We start from the raw sequence: 25090 nt of genomic DNA, 5'->3' as shown, positions 1-25090 counted from the left end.
AAATTTTAAGGCAGAAATTTCATTGGTCCATATACTAGTTACCAGAACAGAAAGTAGAACATAGTGTTGTCTAATCCTTGTAAGAAAAAGGTGGAAAGTCAGGATCTGTATTTTTGTCAGATTGCTTAACATGCTTAAGTGCAGGACTTAAGGTATATTTATTTTTAACTATACAAATCGCTCATAAAAAGAAAATTTTATACTGAATCACATTATATTACCTGTATTAAATAAAAAAAATTTTTAGGACAACAATGGTATCTACCATTAAACATAATTCTATCATGTTTTTCTCTCAATATATTAATAGTTACCATGGAAACTGTGGTTTTATTATTTGTGGGATACCAATTTACGTGGATTTCTTGGCTATAGGTAAACCACATACTGTAAATTCAGAAATAATTGCGTGCATTTATTATTACAATTTTTGAAGAATGGACAAAAATGCGAAACTAATTATTGCAATTTCAGGAAAATCTGCATTCTGCTGTATGTATCAGATATCTGAATGCAAGTTCTAATTAATGCAAAACTCACCTACATGTAGTTGCATTATTCACAATAATAAAAACCTCGTTATAATTTCTGAATTTACAGTATTTAAAAATCATGAATGTCCAACAAATAACAAATTCCTATAGGCCTGTATATATGCGGACTTAGGCAAAACCACAAAATAAATATCCACGAAATTGTAATTTTTCTTCAATCCACGAAAAATTGGTACCTTTGACCTGCAGACTTTGGAAAAACCACAAAATAAATATCCATGAAAATGTAATTTTTCTTCATTCCACGAAAAATTGGTATCCACTAAAATAAAAGAATCCACTTCATATTTAATATCTATTTACATTGTGTTTTGTTTACTGCAATTCATCATAAGCCAAATCAAACTCATTATCATCAATCACAATTTTCAATTTCATTTCACTGACACCGATTTCATCATTGATCTGTTGAGATAGCAACCATTTCTCTAACAGACATAAAATTTGACCGTTATCTATTTCTTTTTTCAATGACTTAAGCTGTGCAATGGTCATAGATATTGTTCCGATAATTAAACCGTTTTCTGTATAAATATGAAGCACCAATGTGCCACGTATTTGTTCAAAATATTTAACTATTTCTAAATGATGTTTTGTTTTAAGAATATCATAAAAATTTTGTTCATAGCCATCGAAAGTTGGTCCGCGTTTTTTCCACATGACACAATGTTCAATTGGTTCTAAGTTTTCTAACTTTAATGAATCACATGAAATATTAGCATCAGAGTTCTGTACTGATCCTTTATATCCAGATTTCTTCATTGAAGAAGTTGAATTTTCTTTATTGTCACTTTTGTTCACATGACTGTTTGTTTTGCTTTGCATTTTGGGTAATGCTCCAGCATCATGTTTATTTTTAAAAGGGGAATCCCGTCTGTTTTTGGAATCACCTCTCCTTTCATTTGATATATCCCTTAATGGAGATTTAGTTCTTTTCTGTTCAGATGTTTCAGCACCTGTTCCCTGTTTTTTGTCAGACTTGACCAGACGGTAATCAGTATAAATATTTTGACTGCTAGGAGTCGACGTAATTGGTGTTTGCGATGAATGTGGTTGTTTCAAAACTTTCATGAGCAGTTCATCATTAGCACTACGATTCTTTTTGTCAACATATTTTTGTTGTGTTTTGTTGGAAGGTTTCAGTCGCTTCTTTTTGCGAGGAACACAGAGACAGAAACAGAACCCTTTACGCTGTTCATCATCTGTTTCCGGTTCACTTTCATAAGAATAATCTAACTTTTTACGACTTTTAGGCGACATAAAGTTTTCTGGATCATCAATTAAAGTCATGTCTGCATAGGATTTATGCATTCGCCTCGGCGTACGTAATAATCCATCAAAACAGGAAAGTTTCCTCTCCTTTTCAGGAGTATCTCCATGTTTCTCCTCAAAAGAGTCTCCTTCCTCCCATTTAGGAAAAACAGCCTTTATAGCATCCACCTGTATATTAAGTGTGATCTGTCCTTTGTGTCTTTGTTTCTCTAAATAACCTGAATTGAAAGAGTACATATGTAAATAATGAGCCTCAATCGAAGAACACAAAAACAAAAGAGTTTGATTCAGGCATGACAGGTCATCTTCGCTATGGATCTTAACCATTGGCTAGCAAAGATGATGACTCCAATCCTAATTGACTAGGACTGTCAGTTTTCCTACCAAAGGTCGAAGGTGTCTCTCCAGATCCCTCCGAAAATAAAAACTGACCCCCTCTATATAGCCAATAGTGCTGAAAGTGGCATTAAACACAATCAATTAATCTATGATTGAAGACTGTATTGTTGACTTGTAGCTGACGCTATTTTACCTATGACGACGTTGTTCATTTCATTGACAACAGCACGAGCGCCCTAAGTTTCTAGCGATAATTTTTTATATCACTCTACTGTGCTGAGTAAGGAAATTATCAGTCAGTAAGATCAAAGGAAAATTACGTAAAATAGCGATAAAAACATACATCTGTGAGACAGCAACCTTATGACACAAATAACAAAAAAGTCAGCGATAAACAGATTATCATTGGTCATCTCAACTCGATTGCTTTTCTCACTTTCGCCGTACCGGCTCAAGCGAGAAAATCAATCTCGTTGAGATGACCCACGCTAATCTATAAATATCCTACATCTACTTTTATTTATATATTTCATACGTTAACTGTAAGGTAAGACAAACATGTGGTATGGGCTTTGCTCATTATTGAAGGCCGTATGGTGACCTATAGTTGTTAATTTCTGTGTCATTTCGTCTCTTGTGGAGAGTTGTCTCATTGACAATCATACCACATATTCTTATCTTTAGATGTATTTGTGCTATGATTATAATGGAATTCATGGAAATTTAATGGTTAATGTTTTTATGATTTGTTGCTCAATATCAAAATGTACTATTGAAAGTATATATACACATAGGGTGCTTGATCAGGTTAAAAATCACTCTACATTGTGAATGCTGGTAAATAAGGGTGATTCACTCTAAAAAATCTCCCAAGATCACCAGAATGGGAAGACCAAATAGTAAAGAATAGAGAAAAATAAGCTAATAATAGGCTCATGAGAGCCTGATATCTCTCACCTGTAATTTCACCTATGTCAGTTTTGCTCTTACTGCTTCAATTTTTGAGATGAAAGCCAAAAACTTCATTTGACCGCTATGTTCTATTTTTAGAAACTGCCACCATGTTTTTGAATGGATCAAATTCCCGAATACAATCTATAAACTAGATACCCTAAGGAACATTCAACTAAAGCTTTTAAGTATTTGGCCAAGTAGTTTCAGAGAAGAAGATTTTTGAAAAAGTAAGACTTTCACCAAAATTGTAAATAAAAACATTTTAAGAGCAATAACTCCTTAAGGGGTCAATTGGCTATTTTGATCATGTTGACTTATTTGTAGATCTTACTTAGCTGAACATTTATTGCCATTTATACTTTCTCTCTATCTAATATAATATCAAAGAAAATAACCAAAAACAGTAAAATTTAATAAAAATAAACTATTTCCAACAGTAACCCAACAATGGGTTGTCGACCTTGTCTGAAAATTTCATAACCTATAGATCATGACCCATTTATCACTTTAACTCCCTTTCGCTTTTGCTCTAACTGCTGTAGTTTTTGAGATATAAGCCAATAACTGCATTTGACCCCTATGTTCAACTATTAGCCATGGCGGCCATGTTTGTTGATGGATCAAAACTTTGGATACTCATTATAAACAAGATACCCTAAGGAACATTCAGTTAAAGTTTGAAGGTATTTGGTCTAGTAGTTTCAGAGGAGAAGATTCTTGAAATAGTTTAAGACGGACGCCAATGCAAGTGATGGCATAAGCTCACATTGCCCTTTGGGCCAGGTGAGCTAAAAAATATAGAATAGAGATTAAAGGAGTGCTGAAATATAAAGAATATTGAATAATGATAAAAAAAACATGAATTTAAAATATAGAGAAATAGTCAAAAAAGTTAAAGAATTATAAGGCCCCCATAGAGATTACAGAATTTAAACAAAGCTCAAAAATCAAGTAACAACCTTGTCAAGGGAAGTAAATAATGTTGACAAACCTTTGCCATAGGTTGGTTTAATTCTGTGTTTATCCAAAGAGCTGGCAAGAGTCAGCTGTCCCGATTGTCGTAATGCATTGATAAACAGACCAATGGCAGAACTTCCTATCAACTCTAAGTGATGTAACAAAGCTGTGTTCCGTTGTTCACGGTTATTCTCCTGTAAGATGTTGTCACAGGAAGCTTCATCGAGAACGCCATGCTGTAGCAAATAATCAAGGATTGCATCTGAATCTAAGGATTGAACAAGGTCCTGTCGATTGGTCAGTTGTTCTGTGAGCATTGCACTATGGGATAATTAGGTGACTTTCGATAAGTTTTTCACCACTCTATAGTTGGCATCTGAAAGTAAAAATAAAACTAAGTCAAATATTGCATTTAAATCTAAAGACTGCTTTAAAGATCGGCAGGCTGAAACATTGTTTTGTGAAACAGTCTATAAAACATTGCATTGTGGGATATAGGTTTGCTTCTGAAAATACCTAAACTTGTGCAATACTTAATCCTTAAAGTCTGCCTTGATTTTTTACTGTGGATAATTATTATTAGTTGGATATTAATTTTTGAGGATTTCATTGTCGAACCAAAAATTAAAGTATTCAGCAAAATACAAATCTCAAAAAAGCATATATCCAGAATCTGTTGAAACCATGAAATCAACTTTACCGAAAATAGAATTATTCCTGAATCCTGTTAATTTGGAAGAGATGAAATTAAATGAAACACAGTGAAACAAAAAGCTAGCTCCACTCAAGTTAGCTGATTTTGTTTTAGTAGAGATGCATATATTATGTACTACAATATATTTGTCTGTAGTTTTAGATATTTTTACAATAACTTACAAAAAAATCTTAGTTTCAAATACCACAGTGACATTTTAATGCTTGTACCTGTATAACTGATTATCCTACAAAATTATGGTTTACTTGTATGGTTGATAAAATTTTATTTAAAGCATATTACTGATAATTTTATACAAGTCATATGATAATTTATCATAAATGTCATACCTGTATTATCAATGATGTGCATCCAGTATGTCATATTCACCCAATTAATTAAATCATTAACTGACATAATTACTAATTAGTTTGATTGGCAAGGTCAAGGATTACTGTTAATTAACAATGATTTGGTTTCCACAGATCATAAATCCCCTGAGTGATTGACAATCAATAAATACAGGTATTTCCAAAGGAGGGTCTAACTGGAAGGACATAAAAGCAGCTAATGTAGAAGTGAACCATTAACACCAATTTACTACCCAAAGAAATAACCAGGCCCCTTTAAATTAACAAGTTGGCTTTTGTACAAGTAGGTAGTAGTTCTAAAGTCAATTTAAATGTGGTAAAGACCAAGTATTTACAAAAAAAAATAATTTACACAAAAAAGATGTGTCTGAGGACATGAATGCTGCAGCTCAAGCTTTGCAATTTTCCAAGTTAAAAAGGGCAATAACTCTAGAACAGAAAATGACTCACTGACCAAATTTGAGCTCTGTCTGCATGTTGTGGTTCTGAGCATTGTGTTTGAGTTTCGTAAAATTTGGCTAAGGCAAACTTTAGTTAGAGTGTGGAAACGAAAATGGAACGAACAGACAGTCAAGGGTAACACTTAATGCCCCATTGCCTACGGCGGGGGCATAAAAAACCTTTCTGACTAAAAAAACTCCAGGTCGGAGATGTGAGCCTTTAAAATGATTTGTCAGCATAATTTGTTGTAAAATATTTGCATTGTGCGAAGTGAAGATTGATTCTTATTCTGGTAAACTAATAATACTGAATTTTTTAAAATCTGATTATTAATTTACCCCTTAAGGAGGGTCTAAATGGGGGGTCCTTCATTTCTGTATTCTTTAATTTTTTTTTTATCATTTTTCTTTATTCTCTATACTTTTTTACCCATTATTATTCTGATTTTTTTTTATATTTTAGCCACTCATTATTCTCTATTCTTTATTTTTTTGGTCCATTTTTCTCTATTATTTATATATTTTGCCCATTATTCTCTATTCTGTAAATCCCCATCCACACCGTCCTTATAACATACAAATGTATAAGGAAATGGGAATTGAGGTCCATCTTAAAAAAGGTCTAAAAGGTCCAGGGAATTACCACATTTTAGTGTGGAACATCTTTGCACAAAATTTTATGTACTTTTCTTTTGATAACTTACATATATGAATGGATTTTACTTGGTCCTTGTCATTTACTGACACGGTTAAGTGGCTGAAATCAGCCAAAACTCAAATTTATAAATTGTAAAAATTGGCAGGCAAGCCAAGTTTATCAATAATGAACAAAAGAGTCAGAGTGCAGCAAGATTCAGGCAACCTACATGGGGTAGAACAATCAGACATAAATCTGTAAAAGACTATATCCAAATTAATCATTGATTCTAAAATAACTTCATTTACTTGAGGGGACCGACTCCATATACATGTATCATCATCATCATGGCTCTACTAAACTAACTGACTCTAAATAAAAAAAAACAAAAAAACATTGTGAGTCTTTAACACTGAACTTTAATCAGATGTGGTGCTCCAGAAGGGTACCCCTTTTAGGTCACAATGTCACATTTTAAAACTATCTCTCCAGGTCACCCACAAGGTCATTTATAAGCACACAATATTGTTCTAAACTGATATGATTTTTGGTTTTGAAAACTTTAAAAGGACATATTTCCTTTTAAATGAGACATCGGGTCACAAGGTTGGCAGACTGCCAAAACCCCAAAAATTGCAGGTCAGATTAGACCATAGTTGGGGCCACAAGATGTAAAACTTTCAACGGTGTATTTATACTTGTTGTAGAATGTCTGTCACTATATCATTGCCTGGTCTAAAATTATTGACTTAACATGATGAACCCTGGATATTGGGCATTTGATTAAAAATAATTCAGGTGTTTGAGTCAAGTCCTTTTGTAAAACTTTGATGACCAGAGACCTCCTGGACTACTTAGCATAGATACACCCCAGTATGTGGTTCTATTGACCAAATGATTAGGTGATAATTGAAGGTTATTTAAAATATACTATTGTGAAACTTGACTTAAAAGTGGGAAGTGTGAAAATAAAAGTAGTCTATTATATAAGCTAGCTTAAAAACAGGTCAAAAATGCCCATTGCTATTGCCACCAAAATATAAAGCTGCAAAACTAAAATAAAAAGTGGGAAGTGTGAAAATTAAGCAGTGTTTGACAAAATCTTTGAAAATTTTTGGTCCTGATCAAATTGCTCTTCAAATTTGTTCTTTATTTGGCCTTTTAACGTTTTTGATTTGAGTGTCACTGATGAGTCTAAAATTTTTAGACGAAATGCACATCTTGCATACACAATTATAGGCTGAGTTTTTTTATACATTGCAGTTGTCCACCTTAAGCTAGAATACAAGTAAAATTTGGCCACCTTATTTTTTACAAATCTGATTTCATCTCAGTCAGGTGTCCAAGTTCAGAACTAAGGTTTCTTTACCTATAAATATGATGCAGATTTTGATCTAAATGATAGATATACAGGTATGACCTGTTTTAATTTCCTAGTTATGCCTCTATGAAAATATTTAGATCTGTTTCCCTTGTACTGATTAAAAAAAATAACTCTCATGCACGTCACAGAAGATTAGATTTATACACTCCACCCAAAATATGTGATTGAAAATATTATATAATGAGCTCGTACTTTACTTGCACCCAATCATTATCAAACTTTATCAAATCTTTTCAGAACATTTGATATAAAACTTATATATTCATACAAGTAGTTACGTAAGAGAAATCAGTGGGTGTATTAACATGTCAAAATATTGAAGACTTATAATCGGTAAAAATCAACAATCTGTGTTAAAACCTGCTATATGTATAATTTAGAATCATGTTAACTTGATATATTGCCGATCTGAAGGATTTAAAAATTCAAAATTTGATCACATGGTCTCAGTTTCATGTATTTAATTTGTGTCCTACAAGAAAATCAATATGTTTATACATAATCGAGAGTCTGAATGGGTTCTCTCATTTATTTACTTTTTCATTTTTCAGACCTTTTTTTCTCTATTCATTATTTATTTTGTCCATAACTCTCTTTTCTTTCTTTCTTTTTTTGGCCTTTTTTTTCTCAGTTCTCTAATTTATTTTGTCCTTTCTTCTGCACTTTTTGCCCATTATTCTCTATTCTGTAAACCCCATCGAGACCCTCATACATGTACATCAATACACATGATACATGTGGGTCTAGACTGTGTGGTATGAAGCTTTATGTAAGAAATCGGTTAAAATATGGTAAAGGAAAAGTTTTTATTCAGCAATACATATTGCAGTGCTCATTTAATTTGACACAATATCGCAAATTTTTACATGTCTCTCTAAAAATTTTGCAGTGAAAGAAATCTTTAATCAATGACATCTAGCCAACTCTGGAAAATAATAAATCCACTTAATTCTCTGGTGTTTAAATTTAAGAAAAATATTGAGTAAACCATTATTGAGATAGTATGCTGTATCTTATATAAGAGTAAGTCCCTGCAGCCAGCCTCTCAAATTCCTTTGACCAGAAATTGGTTAATTGGATGAATACTAGCCTACATTAGTCAAATTTATCCATCAACTCTAAAGCATATACATATGAGCTGGCTTGGATAGGATTAGACCTTATGCAGGCAGCAAGTGTATGTATACATGTACATGTATAAGACTTCTCTTGTTGAGAGTTGTCTCATTGGCAATCATACCACATCTTCTTATCTTTTATATTTGATTGATTTATAGGAACATTCAAATAGAAAAATAAAAGACGAATTTTGATGTGTTTTGTAAGGTTCTTATAACAACTCAATTTTCAAACAGTTACAGACTTTGTATTTTTTCAACCCGAAATAGGTTCACAGATGTGCATAAGGTCAATTTCTATTCAAGGCTGCTCATTTATATGCGGTTAAGTGCAGGTATTTTTATTTTACAGTTATTTTACGCAAATAAAATCTTTGAATTGTAACTGTGGTTATTTTGCAACTCATGTGTAGATTTTTTTTTTTAATATTTAAAAATCTGAACCAAAAACCATTCAATCATTTTGAGAAACCACAATGTATATATACATGTACATATATACTAAAGTATACAAAAATTTGAACCAAAAAATCAATTCAACTATTTTGAGAAACCTAAACGTAAATTGAACATAAAATTAAATTCAACTCACCGCACATCATATTCTCAAGAATTTAAAAATCCAAATTGCATTTTTATGTCCTTGAAACCATGTTTATGTTGTAAACATTACAAAATTTATGTAATTTAGACACATACATGTTTCTTTAACATTTTTAACCCAGCCTTAGGGTCAAATCATTATTTATTTGTTTGCACCTATTATTATATACTTAAAAGTATGTAAATATTAATCAGATTGAAAAGTGATTTGATTATATACACCAAAAATTGATTTATCCTTTTGTCATCTTGGTGTGAAAATATTTATAGTGGTTATAATAAGGTCTTTTACAGCTAGGTGAATGGATAAAGAGAAGAAAATTGAAATTGAATTGAGAAAAAAAGAGATCAAAAGAGATCTAGGCAAAAGACACCAGAGGGACATTCAAATTCTTAAGTCGAAAATAAACTGACAACGCCATGGCTAAAAAAGAAAAAGACCAACAGACAAACAACAGTACACAAAACACAAATAGAAAACTAAAGGCTGAGCAACACGAATCCCACCAAAAACTGGGGGTGATCTCAAAGACTCAAATGGCCAGGGTCAGCAGAATGTTTCTTAAACAATGAAGAATGCTCTTTACTGAGCCTGTAGTTCAGTGGTTGTCGTTGGTTCATGTCTGTCAGATTTGTTTTTCGTCAATTGTTTTGGATATAAATTAGGTCGTTAGTTTTCTCAATTGAATTGTTTCATATTTTTCTTGTCGGAGCCTTTTATAGCCAACTATATGGTGTGGGTTTTTCTCATTGTTGAAGGCCGTAAGGTTGCCTATAATTGCTTACAATTACTTTATTTGAACTTTGGTGGAAAGTTGTTTCATTGGCAGTCATACCTCACCTCCTTATTTTTATATTTAAATGTTTGAAAAATGAGTTAAGTTCCAAAGTCTGAAAAAATGAGAAAAAATTTCCTTAAACAATTCCTTAATAGCAGGTGCATAACTTCAACATATGTGTAATTGTCCTGTGAAGTTTCAGGGATCTGGGTTGATAAAACTGTAGGAGGAGTTGGTTACATAAACTAAGTACACATTTTTCTTCTCCTATCCATCCGCCTGACATCACCATATGATAAGCCTGTTTTGGACTTAAAGAAATCATATTGGAATGGATATACACATATACTAGTTTAACCCCGCCACATTCTGTATGTGCCTGTCCCAAGTCAGGAACCTGTAACTCAGTGGTTGTCGTTTGTTGCTGTACATCATATTTGTTTTTCGTTCATTATTTTATACATAAATTAGGCCGTTAGTTTTCTCGTTTGAATTGTTTAACATTTGTCATTTTGGGGCCTTTTTATAGCTGACTATGCGTTATGGGCTTTGCTCATTGTTGAAGGCCATACGGTGACCTATAGTTGTTAATTTCTGTATCATTTGGTCTATTGTGGAGAGTTGTCTCATTTGCAATCATACCACATCTTCTTTTTATATACACAGTCAGATTTCTCATAACAAAACTAATTAAACACTCGGAACTAACCAATATATCAAAGAAACAGACTGGTGTAAGTGTCCTTCTCCTGGGTTATGAAAGGTTTATAGTGTAAGCCAATAGGACCAAAAACATAATCGATAATTATCTATTCTTGATTGCTGAAAAACATAATTGATATTCAATCCTTGCAGATAATGGTTATAACCAGTGGCAGCCCCTGGGGGGAGTTCCGGGGGGTTGTAACCCCCCTTTTTTGACGATCAATGCTTTTGAATGGGGACATATGGTTGGAACCCCCCCTTTATCATGGGTTGGAACCCAAATTTTAAAATGGCTGGATCCGCCCCTGTTATAACTACTGTGAATTCAGAAATTATTGCAATGTTTTTATTATTGCGAAAAATGCGACAGGGTTATAATCGCAATAATTTAAACTAGCATTTTGAAATTTTTTATATGAATTAAACAGGATTTTTCTCAATATCACAAAAATTAAAATCGCATTTTAGTCTAAAGTGACTAAATCGCAATAATAAATGCACACAATAATTTCTGAATTTACAGTATACAGTATTTCAGTGTCTTCAAGATTACACAGCAATTTGTCAGAGTTACCTCCCTTTTGGAGTATGTACTTAGGATTCATTATTTTATTCATGGGATATCAATTTTAGTGGATTTTGTAGATACAGGTGAACCACGAATTTAAATGTTCAATGAAGTACAGACTTTCTATAAGCTTGTATGCAAACTTTGGTAAAACTACAAAATCAAATATCCATGAAAAGACATTTTTTTCTTAATCCACGAAAATATTTGAATCAAAAGCACATTCAAATATTCAATCATTTAGAATTACTTTGAAGAGCAATTTGATATTATTCATCATTTCAAATTTCTTCTTTAATTTTGATCCATTCATAAATAATATAAAAAAAAAAAAAAATGTTCCATCCAACTCCCTCAGGCAAGGTTGCAATTTACAACCTTGTCTCAGGGAATTGGAATGTTTGTTTTTTTAAAGACCTCATTCTTTTAGGCCCCTTTTGATCATTTAGCTCTTCACATGTTTAGAAAGTATACATCCCTGGCATTCAATTTTTTCAGTATGAGCCTTCTTGACAAAGGTAAATTCAGAAGAAAGAAAGCTTCAAATGCAACAATTTATAAAGTATTATTTTCTTTTTTTAAAAGAACATTTTACTTACAATTTAGGTGTATTTTATGATAGACTTTTGCCACAATATCTAAGTATTGCATTATCAGATGATTTCAAAATGGAAGAATCATTTTCTGTGAATACTAAACAATGGATGATCTGCCCAACAATTACAATTGTTACACAACTAGGATACAAATTGTGTACACATGAAAAGAGGGTTTAGACTATAGTCATCTATCAATTGATATTTAATAAAAATGAAATCTGGAAAAAGACATATACTTAGACTGAAGATAATTATGTACTGATAAAAAAATTACTGACTTACATTCAGGATGTACTAAGGTCAGGTTTAGGGTTTTTTCCTACAATACAAGGTAAAATATTTTACCCCATAACACCCATTTTTCTTTTCATATAAGACTTCAATAGCTCATAAAAGGTCATTTACCAAAATTTAAGCAGATTCTAGATTTTTTTTCTTTCGATTTGAGACCCCAATAATACCATTGCAAATATAATGTATAAGTTTGAGTCAACCTTGTCCCGCCATTTTATAAAAAATAAATATCTTGAAAAAGAGCTCCATAACCAGTCAATTTTCTAAGATGTATTTGTTCCTTAACTAATGCTCCTCTGACTTATAGTATAAATTTTTAAATTCTAGATTTTTTTAATTTCACATAAAGTACATCCTTAAGAACAGTTGGTTAAGACCCCTCTATAATCAGTTAAGTATTTGCTATATATCCAATTTTTTTACTGTTTTTATACCCTGTTTACAGGACATATTACTGCTGTCTGTCCGTCCATCTGTCATCAACATGTTGGACAAAAACACTTTAACAAATTTTCATGAAGCTTTGGTGAATTGTTTATATCTATTGACATAAGTTCCCATTCAATTTTTATAACTTTTATATTTTACATTTCTGAGTTATGGGATTTCATTCATAAAAAGGAGGGATTTTCCAGTTTTCAGACAATAACTCAACAAGAGGCTGACTCAAGTGACAGCAAACCGGATTTTTCTTCAGAGGGCGAACTCTGAACAGTTGAGCAAATATGGACACAACATTTAAGCTTAAAACAGCTCTGAATTTGGATTGTGATTGAATATTTAAAATAGATTATTTTTGATTAATAATGAAAATGATATTTGCAAATCTGAACCCCAAACAGGATCATGTAAAAATTAAACATTAAACACACAACAAAAATAAAATACCACATAACAACTGTGACATCTACCTTCATAACACACATGAATTAAAAAAAATTGTTATAAAGAAATTTTGATGTTATCATGTGTTCATGGAATAGATTGAGTTATTTCCCTTTGAACAGAAATATGGTTTAACATAGTACTCTAACATTAGATATGATTGTTAGTTCTCTAAAATTAGATATGATGTAACACAATGTATATCTATTTTCAAATTATATTCAAATATAATCAATAGTTTCAAATATTTTTTCTTTCATTTGTCACAAACTAATACAGATCTGCAACTTATCTTTGATCAATGTCAACAACTTTAAATGTAATGAAATATATCCTATAATAAAAATAGATTATTATTTAATTAAAGGAGTTCACTTCATAAAAAAAATATATATATACCATTCAGAAAATTAGTTTATACAGAATAACAAACAAACCTACCACAAAATTCTTCAAACAATTTACCAAAGAAAAGAAAAAAAATCAGAAATGTCATTTATCATTAATACAAAGTCTTTTAAAAAATCTTTTAAAAAATGAGTTATTTCCCTTCGTACAGAAATGGATTAATTCATCAAAAATTGAAATCTTGGGAAAGGGCTATAACTGAACAACGAGAAAAGCTAAAAATCGTGAAAATTGAACTTGACCTTCATTTAGTCACGGGAAACAACATATCTAAATTTGAAAAAAATTCTTAAAAATGTTTTCATGTAAATGAACAGACACTGTTTGGCAGCCCGCCCACCCACCCGCTCGCCATACATCCCCAAATCAATAACCGATTTTTATTTTAATGAAAATCCACCTAAAAATGCTTTGAGCAGTTTTCATAAAACTTTGGTAACTGGTTTATATCTATTAAAATAAGCTCCCTTTAATTTTTTTTTTTTTATTTCTGATATGACATTAAGGGTTTATTGAACTTTATTCATTGAAAAAGTGACAGGTGTATCATGCACTCCAGGCGGCAGGCTGCCAGCACTTTCTTCTTTTTCCCTGTCCTCAGCCAGGGTTAGGGAGAGTGAACATAATAAATATATATATATACAAGTCTAAATTGAAAACAATGTTCAAACCTATGATTACGTTGGATAAAAACCGCAATTTTTATTAGTGTACATGCAAAAAAAATTTATTGGTGGAGGGGTCTAAATACACCACAAACAACATTTTCCAAAAGACCAAAAAAGTGAAAAAATATATCTTAACAAAACGCAATATACATATATATAATGAGGTAACCCAAACATGTTTTACCCTGCTACATTGTGTATGACAGTGTCTGTCCCAATTAGTCAGGAAAAGACTCCAATTAATGAGTTCATCCTGATACCAGCTAGCTAGGCTTATTTCTTGTTACAAAATTAAATTACCTATTTTTTCAAAGTTTACAATTGACTAATTTGAGAGAGATCTCAATACAGGAAAATTAAGAGTCTTTTAACATAGAATATACTAGTTAAGCCAAATTTACTAAAATAGTACTGAAATTTACCAAACACAAATCACAAATTATTTTGCTTTCAAGCAATCATACATTTACCTTATACAAAAACAAACAACATATATATCAAAGTTGATTTTATATGCCAAATCTAAAATAACTGCTCTACCTGAATTTGACATATGACATAAAATAGACATATCTGTTAACATGACTTACCTGTTGAATTATAATTCCATGTATTTATACAATTGTCCTTAATTTATGACCTAAATTAATCCTTTTTAATTTTTATATCCTTAGACTCCATGTATATTGAAACTCAACTGTTTAATTCACCATAAAATAAATATTGACTAAATCCCTCAATTTCTTACCTATACCAGGTAAAATGGATAAGTATCAAAGTTCAATGAACTGTGACGGCCAATCATATGTAATCATAAGTAAATTGATTGATAATTTAAAAAAAAAAACAAACAAGGTATCTTGTAAAAGAGCTGATTGATAATAACAAAATTTACAAATGTGTTCAACACTCTGAAATACTTATATGTAACTGAAAAGATACCTTAGTATGTACTTGTTTTTTTTCAGAGACAAGTGCCTCAGTGGTTTATTAGAAAAAAAATCATCAAATTACGAATTACAGTAGTTTTTAAGGTTTCTTAAAATTATAGTTAAAGATTTATAATATCTTGAGTATATTCAGAATTTTGCCAAAAAAAGATAGGTTTTTTTTATTGACAAAATTTTCCAAATAAAATACAGAAAAAAACAAAGACAAGGGATATATTTATATATATACATGTAATATATGAAACTTTTTTTACAGCATTAAATTCATTCTTTATCATTTATAATTTGAAATAAGACAACTTACTGTAAATGTTGTAGGAACTTGATTTCCTGATACTTATACTCCAAATAACATTGCATAAATTATACCAAATTAGTTTTGTTATGAATCTATGTAGTAGAATATTTGCTCATAAAGAACGCATTTTATTTGTGATGTTTTGGTATTAATAAAATAGTAAATACACTAATTGTACTTGTCTCTCTATCGATGCACACATTGCATGAGTAAATAACATTATGTAGCCGTGTTTAACAAAAACTACTAGCCCATAGTACACCAATTTTCTCTTCAATCAAACTTATATTAACCACAATTTGACTTTTGTTTGAGGCTATGTGACAAAATTACTCGAGATTTCCATCTAAGGTGTTACATGTTTATTTGTGTACATTAGTGTTAATTGAATGATTTTAAGTGCGACATTAAAATAACTTTCTCGAAAATAAATTTCATTAAGGCACACTTTAGTGTTCCATAAAACTTTAAACATTATAATAGCTACATTGAAGTAACTTTATTTATTCAGTATTACATAATATTTCTTCCAAAGGGAATCACTATTTTAAAATCATGAATTGTCTTGAGACATATCCACATTAATTAAATGAAAATGCAATCGTTATATGACTGCAACCACTGAATATTTTTGTCACTAGACAAATCTTTCAATCAGTTTAATTGAGGTCTGGAGCTCAGGCATGTCAGTAACTGCTAGTAGTCCTTTGTTAATTTATGTATCATTGTCATTTTGCTTAATTTCTTCTGTTACCTATTCTGACATCAGACTCCGACTTCTTTTAAACTGAGTTTTACTGTGCATATTGCTGTGGTCTTGTTTATTCTACATTGGCTAGAGGTATAGGAAGAGGGTTGAGATCTCACAAAACATGTTTAACCCCACCGCATGTTTGCGCCTGTCCCAAGTCAGGAGCCTCTGGCCTTTGCTAGTCTTGTTTGTTTTTTTAAATTTTAGTTTGTTTATATGTTAGGGTGTTTAGAGTGACGTCCATTTTCATTGAACTAGTACACATTTTTGTTTAGGGGTCATCTGAAGCACGCCTCCAGGTGCGGGATTTTCTCGCTGTGTTGAAGACTCATTGGTGGCCTTGGGCTGTCTTTGACACAATTTCCCCATTTCCATTCTCAATTTTATTTTAACAACTAAATTGAGGGTAGGAATGGGGTACCCCACATGACGAAAAATGTTAAAATATTTGTTAAAATAATGTTAACGATAAACATTTTACTCACTAACGGTAGCTACATTTAATGAGATAATTGCAGAATGACAATGAAAAATTAATACTCGTTTGATGCTAACAGGAGCAAAAAACAGACGTTTGATGCTTGATGATAAAGGGCATTCCTTAGTAACCCTCTAATATGACTTTAAGAAATTATTGTTATAGTTAAACCTGCACAGGTCATGCAGTATTGCAGATGACGTTAATAATAATTTTTAACAAATGTCAGAAGAATTTTTATAGTTAAAAAAGATTGTCAGAGTTTCACTTACTGCCATAGGAATACATCATTTTTAAATGTATATTTCCACATGTAATGCCTTTGAAATCTCTAATGCAAGTTTATCAGGGGAGATAACTCTACAAATATTTCAATGATAAATAAAGATAATTTGTCAAACCTGTTTAAATTTCATATCTATATAATTAATAAATAATTACCACATGATAAACTCTGTACACTGACATTTTAAAATAAAGGGAGATAACTCTATCTAAAGTAAATAAAATATACCACCTTTGAATTTGACATTTATGATTGAATGTACCAATTACCAGTATATCTTTAAGTTGGTAGGAATAAAAGTTGGTTTGAGTCAATATGTTAACAAGATGTTGAAGAAATAGAGGTTTATTAGATTATCCTCATAATAAACTGTTATCACAGAGATATGTCTCGCCTTTTTGTAATTTTGATAATGCAAATGTTGAAATTAAAATAGCAATACTTTAACATGTAAGTTATGCAAATATTCAAAGTCGATGAACCATGACTGAAGGTACATGGCTAAACAATCTCCATGGAATGAGATGTGCCAATGCTAATACAACTGCATACCAAATACCATTGACTTATTATAAGTCGTTCCCTTTAAACAAACCTAAACACAAACATTAACTTGTAAACTATGTAAAAGTTTAAAAGTCAATGAACCATGATCAGGGGTGGGGCTATATAATCTCCATGGAAACGATACTTGCAAATGCCAATAAATTTGCATACCAAATATCATTGACTTAACATTAGCAGTTCATCTTAAACTGATCTAATCACAAACTAATACATGTAAACTAAGCAAAAGTTTCAAAGTAAATAGACCCTGACTGAGGGGGCGGGGCCAAATATTCTCCGTGGAAATGAGATGTGCTAATGCTTATACAACTGAACACCAATTAACATGGGCCTACCACTAATGGTTCCCCTTGAACTGACCTAATCACAAACTAATACATGTTAACTTAGCAAAATTTTCAAAGTCTATAGACCATGACTAAGGGGGCGGAGCCAAATAATCTCCATGGAAATGAGATATGCCAATGCTTATACAACTGCATACCAAATATTATTGACCTACCACTAGTGGTTCCCCACAAATTGACCTAATCACAAACTAATACATGTAAACTATGAAATGTTTCAAAGTCAATAGACCTTGACTGAGGGGGCGGGGCCAAATAATCTGCAAAGTAATGAGATGTGCCAATGCTAATACAACTGCATACCAAATATCATTGACCTACCACTAGTGGTTCACCATGAACTAGACCTAATCACAAACTAATACATTGTTGACGCCATCGCCGTCGCCGACGCCGGAAACAGCATACCTATGTCTCGCTTTTTGACTCCGTCAAGGCGAGACAAAAAATTACATCCCCATACAGCTGCAATGAGGAATCAGGAAAATGTTCAAATTGAAAGGTAGCTTTTTTACCAATGGCAAAGAGAATGTAATTAGTTTTAAGCAAATCGATCTCAGTATGATACATGTTGTAATACTTAAGCCAGTGCCTCACTCAGAGCATGACATGTGACAAATCTACTTAAATCTAATAACTAATTTTAAGTCCCATTATAAATCACTGGAACTAAAGCAAGAAAATATTCAATATCCACTGCAGTTGAAAAGATCCAAAGAGAACTATAACATGTATAATATAAGAAGATGTGGTATGATTCAGATTGACAACTCTCCATCAGAGACCAAATGACATAGAAGTCAACAACTATAGGTCACTGTACAGCCTTCAACAATGAGCAAAACTCATACCGAATAGTAAGCCATAAAAGCCTATATAATGACAAATCTAAAACAATTCAAACAAGAATACTAACAACCTGATTAATGTACAAAACAATAAACAAAAAACAAATATGATATACAGCAACAAACTACAACCACTGAATTACACGCTCCTGACTAAATGGCACAGGTACCAGTGGCAGATCCAGGTGGGGGGTTCAGGGGGTTGGAACCCCCCTTTTTTTTTGGATGATCAATGCATTTGAATGGGAACATATGGTTGGACCCCCCCCCCCCCCCCCCCTTTATCCTGGGTTGGGAACCCCCCTTTTGAAAATGGCTCTGGATCCGCCCCTGGGTACATACAAAATGTGGTGGGGTTAAACATGTTTGCTGGCACCAAACCCTAGCCTAACCTGGGACACTGGGACAGTAATGAAACAGTACAACATAAGAATAGCTTTATAGTTCAACTAATCTCAACAACAGTGTAGAGTTTCAAGTCAATCCATCCAAAAACATGAACAATTTCAGAAATCTGATGTCTCAGTAAGTCTGGAATTACAAACCAAACTATTTTCAAAATCAAAAGAGAGCTTTCTTGCACCGATTCAAATATTCTAATTTCTATACAAATTTTATGAAATTGGAACCAAGCATTCTCTAGTTATTGTATGGTGTGAGGACAGACACACAGACAGATTGGGCTGACTCACAAGCATTGTGATTTGGAATTTCTACAAAAATAACATAAATATGACAGGAGTAAGAAACGTAAACATATGGTAAAGAGATCTTTGTCACTAGTATAAGATATACAATGTAGATATATAAAGTATCCTATTTAATTAAAGTATAAAGAAGAACCATAAATATTTACAAACAATTGTCTCCACCCTTTGTAAACATTAATTGTTTGTTAAATTTAAATTACTTCATTAAAATTTAAAGACACTCAATATCTAAGCCATAAATTTATCATCAGATACTATTAAAGTTGTGAAAGCTTCAAAAGATTGGTAAATAAATGATTCAAAGTATATCTGACCTCCAAATAACCGCTTGTATACACAACTTTTCTTTCAAAATTACATCGCATTTGCTAACCCTTATTTGTGTTAGCAATAAAAATAAAAATAAAAATGTTTTGTAAAAAGACTGTTTGCAAAAAAGAAATAACAAGAATGTGTCCATAGTACACATGCCCCACTAGCACTATCTCACTTTCTATGTTCAGTGGACCATGAAATTGGGGTCAAAACTCTAATTTGGCATTAAAATTAGAAAGATCATATCATAGGGAATATGTGTACTAAGTTTCAAGTTGATTGGACTTCAACTTCATCAAAAACTACCTTGACCAAAAACTTTAACCTGACACGGGACAGGCGGACTCCTATCGTCGCTAGGCGGGGCATAAAAAGTGTTTGAGTAAAAGGGAATATGAATTACTTGTATATATGCAGTTCTGAGACTGTTTTAATTTTGTGAAAGAAACCTTCATTTATATTATACGATGAAAATCTGTTGGGACCTTTTTTAAATTACAAATATGTGATAAAATGAGAAAACAGGCCTGGGATTGTACCCCTTACCCACAACCTATCACACTTGAGGCAGTCACCTTTGCATTAGACCACAGTGGTGGTTTGTGATTATAATTTGTCCAGCCTTCAGCTCAAAGCAAAAGCTCACATTCGTGCCGAAAAAAAAATCTCATTTCTTCAACTTAAATTTTGACTTTAGTAATTCATGCATTAATAGTAAGTCAAAGTGACCCTATTTTTTGTGCAGTGATTCCTTAATATAACAAAATAAGAGATGTCTGCTGCAGGGCTGCCAAAAACTATTTGAGCCAGCCAGACATTTTATTTTTTCTTATCCTGAATTTAATCCATTAAGACTTAGTAACAAAAGGCAATCATGGGAATCAGCTGGGCATAAAAACAATGATTGACATAAAAAAATTGATTGACATAAAAACATTGATTGACATAAAAACAATAATAAACTTGACTTTTGATATACATTGATGTTCTGACATGAACAGTTAAATTACATTTCTTCTGAAATAAGTATTTGACATAATAAGTCCTATATACATGATATTTATAAAAATTTTCAATTTAGACTTGTATATATATATATATATATACTAGCAAGTCTAAATTGAAAACAACGTTCAAACCTATGATTGCGTTGGATAAAAACCGCAATTCTTATACATGTGCATGCAAAACAAATTTTTTGGTAGAGGGGTCTAAATACAGCACAAACAATATTTTCCTAGAACACACCCGCATCCTTGGCTGAAGTAAAGTACCTACGCCTTATTTTAAGCCTCTATTTTTATTATTCGTATTGTCATTTGTTAAAATCATGCTGATTATAAGGTGCACAGTTTTCTCTGCTTTCAAAATCTTTCTGTTTGAACCCGACCTCAGGTTTTCTTAATACAACCGGAAACTACTTGTAGATATATTTTTTTGGTCAATGATTGCATTTAGTAGTGTCAATCCCTGTATAATAACGAAATTCAGGATCCCAAATACATCATTTGGTGGTGCACCTGACAGAGGTGGAACGTACACATTAGGTAACAGGTAACATGTGACATTATACTATTGGTAACGGTATCGGATTCGACCCGGAACTTGTTAATTAGTGGTAATGTTAATTATCTGGAAAACAAAAGGGCCTGGAATGGTGTAATTTTTAATCAACACCATTGTCCTATATTAGTTATATATAAAGTTGAATTCTTTGAATCGTCGATTTTACATCATGCCGGCTAACAAATTGGACCTGGTTATTTTAGTAGTATAGATATGGACAATATCTGCTCTGACCTCAGGACTTATTAGTCAGTTTTTGTTATGAATTGTTATTATGACTCTTTATTTGTATGTCCTCTTGAACTTTTAGATATGACATATATTATAATTTTGACCTTATATTGAGCAAACTAAATAATCCTAGGATGGACCATCCTGATAATTTATTAATAGGGATGGACCATCCTGTAAGTTTATTAGTAGGGATGGAAATTTTCAAGAGCCTAATTGACCATGGCCCCTAAAATTTGAGCTGGGCTACTCATTTTTATCACATTCTTGATTGATCATATGACACTGGGACACCAGTATATATTGGCTGAGTTACCACTTGAAAATTTAAATTTTCATCTCTGATAAATGGGGAGAAATCTTGAAGACTTCCAGATGAGAAGTTTGCTTTTAGTTTCTGTTAAGGTAATCTATCAAACCACAAAACCAGACAACAACCTGTTTTTAAGAGAATGTGATGTAATTTGCATTTAACTTTGATCTACACTTCATCACAATAAAAAATCTTTAAGTTGTTTTCTGAACTGAAATTTATGTTTTTCCTATCAACTACATTTGCTACATATTGGTGAAAATTTCTTTCGGCATATTTTATATGAACAGGAGCTAGAGTGTATATATATAAAATATATAGATAGGGAGAGGTCACTGGTGTGATTGCCAACTGGTACCTTTTTGGACAAATGTTTAACAGAATTCAAAAGAAGTAGATTTTTAAAAGCAACAGTCACCTGCAGTTGTAAACTTATATGTCATTTGGTCTCTGGTGGAGAGTTGTCTCATTGGCGATCAAACCACATCTTTTTATCTTTATATATAGGTCACAGTAACGGCCTTCAAAAATGAGCAAAATGTGAACCCAATAGCCAGCTATAAAAGGCCTTGACATGACAAAATGTACATGTATGTTTTAAAGTGTGAAATTTGAAAGTTATCTACCTTTCTAGGTTCATTCTTTCAAATATAATTGATTTGTAAAATATATACAGACATTTTCTTGTCATCAAAGAGATCTTTTCCAAATTTAAATTTGTTTTCAAGTTTTTAATGTTTTGTTTTTTGGGGTTTTTTTTTATAAAAAAAAGTCATGTATATTTTGAAACTTTACCAAAATGCCATTCAGAAATATATGCCATATATGTGTGTAAATAGGTATGGAAGCACTACCAGTAACCTTCTAACCAGAAACTTTTAAAGGATTTAAGATTCAAGTGGATTTAAACAGTGCTTTAGCATGTTTAGCATTACAAATATGCAATCTACCTAAAATTATAAAGTAAAAATACTATAATATGATTGCAACTCCTTCAGGCAAAACTGGCCTTAATGAAATATTTTAGATTTAGTTTTACAGACACCATGGTAACATTTGTAAATAAATACAAATACAAGAATAAATATTTTCTTTGTCATATAAATCTTAAAGATCTGTGACAACTATACATATGAAGAGTTACTTCCCTTTAAAATTTCCTTCCATTGTGAAATGAATTTGACACAACATCCATCATTGAATTGATTACAATAAAATTGTGGTTATTAAGTAAGCGTCTGACACATAGAAAATAAAATGGATGGGAAATGTATAGGAGATACCAGTACCGGTACTTAGGCTTATTGATCGTTTTTCAAACAAGAGAGTGGTTCTCAGCTACAAGTTGACTCTTTGAAGGGTGACAGCCCTGAGATAAGACGTAGCCAAGAACATCCTCTAGTTTAAAAGACCATTGATAATCTGTGTACCTCAGTTTTCCTAGGCAACGTCAATAAGGTAGGCTCATGACGTAGGCTCATGGTGTCATACATTCTCATTCTACTCAGGTAGTGTGACATATGAAAAATTATCACAAAAAAAGATATAATCAAGAGTGATAAAACATATTTATTACAAGGTCAATGTAGAGACGTGGACCTGGATCAGGTGAGGATCCAGGATTTTGATAAAAGGGCCCTCCCCCCTAAAAATGCCTTTGTCGATCCTAAAAGAAAAGGTTGTTCTGAGATATAATAGGAAAACTGAGTTCCACTGTCTTCATTTGCTGCTTTTAAAAAATATATTACACAAAATTGAGGTTGCAAAGCCGTAACCTGGCCCCTTAAAACTCTTCCAAATCTGTAATCTGACTCCTATCTTAGCATTGGGGGGATCAAATGAACAAAAGATTGGTACCTCAGCTGGGAGTATTATTATGCTTGAAGAATCTTCAGGATTTATGACAATCACATGGCCACTAGTAATTCAATACAGCATCTGAAGACAGGTCTTTTAAAGGTTGAAACTACCTTAGGCCACACTTAAAAATATTTTGGTTTGCCCAAACCCTAACCAAAGGTAGAGACAGTGGGTAGGTAGGTAGGTAGGTAGGTAGGCATTTTCTTTTTTTCAGCAAAGAGAAATTGAAGTGTCAGATGTTATTTAGTCTTCATGCCTATCTGATTTAAAAAAAAAAATTTCACATTAGGACAATAAAAGAGTAGGCAGCTATTTTCTGGGTAGGTAGGGTTAGCCCAGCAAACAAACATATTCTTTTTTATGGCCTTTAAACCCCAAATGCCCAACTTGATGCGGGCTTTGCAAATGTTGTTTATACATACAAGCTTTCTTAAAAAAAACTTTTTCTAAGAGCCCAGAGTTGCAAACATAAAACATTTTAAATATTCTGAGGTGTAAAAAAGAAGGGACATCTGAGCCTCTTTTCACAAAAAATCTTACGACTTTAAAACTGATGGAAAGTTATTCTGAAATCTTTATGACTTACAATTATTTTTTCTCATAAGATGTTTTGTGAAATGTCTCTGTGTCTTAGAGTTTATTCATCATTCCTTAGTACAGCACATTCCACAGAATGATTAGTCTATGTGTTTTCTATTACAAACAAATCAGATGTCACAGAGGAGATCATGCCAAGTTTTATCAAGAACTACATATCTTCTGAAAGTTACATGCTGTGAGAAAGATAGCTATGGATAATCAATACTGTCATAAATGTCAAACTCTGCAGTGGAATGCTCTGATCTTTTACATTGCATAGAAAATTAGTACTTTGTATTGCTGTTATTTGTTTGTTTTTTTATGGTTCTTTTTGGGGGGAAGGGAATGAAAAATGGTGTTGGGATCTTAAAAATAATTAAAGGGTTTACAGGATACGGCAATTTTGAATAGGGGTTCTTGGTGAAAAAGGCTGAGGTTCCAGTTTTATTTTGACACAATCTTTAAATATAATATGAAAATTCAACAAAGATAAAAGATAGCGGACACATAAATGTCTGGGTGATTAAATAACACTAAATCATGGTTCAACATATATTCAAATTGCAATTTTTCAAATCAATGAAAACTTTAGGCCAATTTCTTCCCTGAGTTTCAGATGTTATGGATAGATGGATACAAAAGAAACTGTCTCAGTTAGTCCCGATCCCTATATTTGATACCTGGGAGCTGCCATTATTGCAAATTCCATCTTTACCAGGTTATGCCATTGGTTTTTATTTTGTTATGTTCCTAAGACGTAGT

At 32.1% G+C, this 25090-nt stretch overlaps 1 protein-coding gene across 3 annotated transcripts in view; it reads right to left on the bottom strand.

Moving 5' to 3' along the window:
- Positions 1-137: 137 nt before the first annotated feature.
- LOC127720613 (uncharacterized) overlaps positions 138-25090 on the bottom strand; it is a 30129-nt gene continuing 5176 nt past the window's right edge. Inside the window, exons 1-3 of one of the 3 annotated variants that reach the window (XM_052227294.1) lie at positions 15484-15650; positions 4111-4452; positions 138-2044 (exon numbers count right to left, since the gene is read on the bottom strand). In XM_052227294.1, coding sequence (XP_052083254.1) covers positions 870-2044; positions 4111-4393 — 1458 coding nt within the window. In that variant the 5' untranslated portion in view covers positions 4394-4452; positions 15484-15650 and the 3' untranslated portion in view covers positions 138-869. Of the gene's footprint in view, positions 2045-4110; positions 4453-14819; positions 14981-15483; positions 15651-25090 lie in introns of those variants that run through there. The other 2 variants (XM_052227296.1, XM_052227295.1) reach the window with 2 other exon arrangements.

The sequence above is a fragment of the Mytilus californianus genome, unplaced genomic scaffold, assembly GCF_021869535.1.
Source record: "Mytilus californianus isolate M0D057914Y unplaced genomic scaffold, xbMytCali1.0.p SCAF_11, whole genome shotgun sequence".
In the NCBI taxonomy this organism is placed as follows: domain Eukaryota; kingdom Metazoa; phylum Mollusca; class Bivalvia; order Mytilida; family Mytilidae; genus Mytilus; species Mytilus californianus.
Note: the sequence above shows the minus strand (reverse complement) of the source record. Positions and strands in the feature narration are given on the sequence as shown.